We start from the raw sequence: 3,836 nt of genomic DNA, 5'->3' as shown, positions 1-3,836 counted from the left end.
GTACTTTGAGGGTTCAGTTTTGCTTTGTTATTTGTACTGTTTGTTTGGTCACAGTCCACTGCACTGCTATAAACAGCTCTGCAACCCATAGCTCTGCCAGCAACCTACACTGATTCCACTCCCTACAGCTTCACCAAAAGAGCCTCAAAACTATGACTGGAGCCATGCAACAAAGGCCAGCCGTCACAGCTTAAGGTAATTTGCCTCTCGGAATACTACCAAATCTTACGTTTGACTGTTTCAGATGCTAACATAAACCAATTAAGTGGCTCTTTCATTCATCTATGCACCTTCTAAAGACTGTATCACCTTATTATCAAGGAGCAATATGCTGAAAACTCTTACAGTTTACCAACAAGAAAAATCATTCTGCTCTGGTTTGATGTGAGAAATTGGCAAAAGAACCATTCCTGAACACTGGGAAACGCTTCTGTTTCTATTTTTAAAAACTGTAAAGCTTCAGTCATATCACGCTTTAGTTTTTTCCTGGATACATTCAAAGTAATTTTCCTTGCCATATTCCAATTGTTGAGGTAAACATACATATTTAATATAAAGTAACATTGAAGCCTAGCCTATAACTCTCAGCAGTACATAGTGCTTTCAACACATTCCTTTGAGGTACTGTACAAATCACAATCACTTTCCTGAGTTTTTGCAGACAGAACATTAAAAGAAATGAACTGCAGAAATTAAGGTCCAGATTATCATTACCCTGTTTTACCTGTTCTTAGTTTAACACCACAGAACAGACAGGATTGAGGAATACTGTTGCTCTTAGAATAGCAAAAATCTGGCTCTCTGTCGCAACACAACCGTTCATCTCTTTAGTCCAATAATGTTTGAAGTTAAAGCTCTTTATATTAGCACATGCCACCAATGTAATTGTGAGGCAAACAAAAAATAAAGCACCACTTCAGGCACTTGACAGCAACTAAATCTCAAGAACAGCAGAATGGAATCAACACACAGGGTTCATGTCCTTCTGAAATCAACCCACTTGCACCTTGCTCCTTGGTGAGTATTGTCTAGCTTGAACAGAACTGAGCATCAACATGCGCTTTCTGTCATGTGTGGCTTTTTCAGATCAGCAGCTCTTGTTTGATGCACTTTTCCTTCAAGTATACCCTGGCTCTTTAGAGGCAAGGTAAATCGTAGTCTTCCCAGTACCCTTTGCAATTTTAACACTACTGAAAAGGGTTCTCTACCCCTATGTAGCAGATTCTGTGTGTGCCAACATTCATTACTTTTTTTTTTTAAGTAGCATCACTGACTGCAACCAAACATTTTGTTCCATTCAACGTATGTATCAAGCTCTTTTTGAGATATGCTAGGCTGTATCTTGCAGAAAGCATTTTCAAAGTCTTGATATGTAACTGGCCTCAACTGGCTGGGCATAATGGCTGAAAGGTCTGTGGCTGGCATGGCATGGAGTGGGCCCACCACGGCTTCCTGACACAAGTGAGCCACATCTAGTCCAGAAAAGCCTTCTGTGCGCTGGACAAGCAGTGCAACCTCCTTGTCATTGAGACAGTAATTGTGCTGTGAGAGCAGTTGTACTATTATCTGGTGTCTCGCTGTGCTGTCAGGAAGTGGGATTAAAAGTCGTTTCATGAAGTACCTTCGAAGAGATTCATCAATTTCTTCTGGTTTACTCGTGGCGCAAATTACTACTATTTGGTCCTCAGCAGAAGTCAGTACAGTGTCCAGCTGCATAAGGAACTCGGTTCTCATCCGACTTACTGGACTATGTTCTTCACTCACTTGAGAGGAAAGGAGCATGTCAATGTCACTAACAAAAATCACCGAGGGTTGGCGACACCTTGCCACGAGGAAGGAGGCATGGACAATTTTTTCTCCTTCCCCTAACCACTTTGTGACAAGGCCAGAGCCAGTGATTTTGAAAAACGTGGCCCCCAGCTGACTAGCTATACATCTGCCCATTAATGTTTTGCCTGTTCCCCGAGGTCCAAATAAAAGGATGCTCCGAGGTAGAGCAGTCAGTCCATTGAATGCATCTGACCTCAATACTGGCCATAAAACCTCCTCCTTAATGACGGCCTTTACTAGATCTAGGCCAGCAATGTCGCTCCAGTCCACGGGAGGTCCTTGGTTGATAATCTCATTCGTAACAAGGTCAATGAGGTGTGTGTCAGTATTCTTCAGTTGCTCGTCCACAGAGTGGTTGGATGAGGTAGCTGCACGAAGTCCCGGGCCTTGCATTGGGTGAGGGAGGAGCTGCCTGTGCTCGTCACCGTGCTCATTCATTACTGGGGAGCTATACTTCCCAAACGAGTCACTTGATCTCGAACCCAGTGAGTTTTTAGCAGTACTATAGGATGGGGGTGTTAGAGCCCTACTGGACTGGCTACTGAATTTCCTTTGCTGTTCAGAGGACATTAGCTGCTTCGTTGGCTTAAATGCTAAGGATGATGTTTCAGCACTTCTGTCAAAACCATTCCCTCTGTTTGCATTTGAAATGCTGTTGTCTGGCATTCGATACATTGGACTCTGTGTAGATCTCTGTTGGCCATAGCTGTAATTTCCATAACTGGAGTCCATTTCTCCTTGCCCTGCCATGTAGAAAGCTTTCCTTTTGAGAGAGCTGGCTGAACTGTTTGTCAGGGCAGACGGTGCGATTGGCGTCAGACCGTGGCCCTGGTAGGAGTAGCTGGGGACAGTGGTTGGGGGCAGAGGGGTTGGAGCAGGGATTCCTGAAGGCAGGTAAGCCGAGGGTGGCGGGGCACCCCCAGGGCTGTACCCAGGGCCAACAGCAGTTTGAGGAGGATAACTGGTGGAAGGGTAGCTGTAACTGGAGAGATTGGAGGTCCCGTTGTAGCCAGGGACGAGGGCTGGTGGTGGTGGCGGTGGTGGGGGCTGTAAAAGTCCCGAGCTGTGCAAGGGGGATGGATGAGGGGATGGAAGTGCAGGTGCTGGCTGACCGCTGTAACTGGTATGCAAATATGAGCCATTGTATCCTGTGGCATATTCCTGAGATGGGAGCCCTGAATGAAGACTGGGAACGGTATGACTTCCACAGGTGCTGCTGGAGTAACTGGGTTCAGCCAGGTTACTGGCCACCCCAGGAGAGCTCCCGATGCTGGCTGAGACATCTGTGGGAGGGAGGGCTGCACTTACCCCAGCTTTGCTGGCGGTGATGACATCTGGGACACAGTTCATGGGATACACGCTCTCTGAGTTCAAGGATGGCTGCCAAGGCTCACTTTCATTCTTCCGACCATTCACCAGCCCTGAGGGAGCTTCAGAGTAATTGCTGAGAATGGGTCGCTCGGCCGGGCCTTCCAAAATCCCGGAATATTTTTCTGCATACTTTTTCAGAAGGTTGGAGGCGGTCAGAGCCGAGATGTCGTCGTTGGCCCAGGCATACTGGTATGTGCGCTGCAGGTGCCCCCGGTAGGCTTCCACCTTGTGGGCTGGGGACCGGGTGGTTGAAGTGATATCGAAGTGCTGTTCTGGCCACTGGGCATGCTCCGGCGTCCACTGCATCTTCAAGCCTAGGGCAGTAGGAAACAACAGTTAACAGTGACCTCAGCTTTTTCCTTATGTTTTCAAATGAGTTCTCAAATATACAGTCTGTGAACTTCTTCAGTGTTCTGAAACACTGTACCTAACAGCACAAGTCCTTAAGGAAAGAAAAGGACTTGAAAATGCCCTTAAGAAGCGGCATGGTTGGTTTGTTACAGGCACATACACGCATAGACAAATTTTTTGCCAATTCAGTAGGGGGGCAACTTTTTGTTTAAAAAATATAGGTAATGTTATAGCTCTCAAAGTAATTAAACAAAGCTCAGTATATTTTAAACACTCAGAGTGGA

General features: G+C 46.1%; 1 protein-coding gene across 1 annotated transcript; it reads right to left on the bottom strand.

Annotated features, from left to right (window-relative positions):
- Positions 1-1,003: 1,003 nt before the first annotated feature.
- On the bottom strand, positions 1,004-3,531 carry FIGN (fidgetin, microtubule severing factor). The gene has a single exon (XM_066553735.1). The coding sequence runs from the start codon at positions 3,505-3,507 to the stop codon at positions 1,267-1,269; it is 2,241 nt and encodes a 746-aa protein (XP_066409832.1). The 5' UTR covers positions 3,508-3,531; the 3' UTR covers positions 1,004-1,266.
- Between the last annotated feature and the right edge of the window lie 305 nt (positions 3,532-3,836).

The sequence above is a fragment of the Molothrus aeneus genome, chromosome 7 (genome assembly GCF_037042795.1).
Source record: "Molothrus aeneus isolate 106 chromosome 7, BPBGC_Maene_1.0, whole genome shotgun sequence".
Lineage (NCBI taxonomy): Eukaryota > Metazoa > Chordata > Aves > Passeriformes > Icteridae > Molothrus > Molothrus aeneus.
The sequence above is the reverse complement of the archived record's forward strand: the minus strand, read 5'-3'. Positions and strand labels throughout refer to the sequence as shown.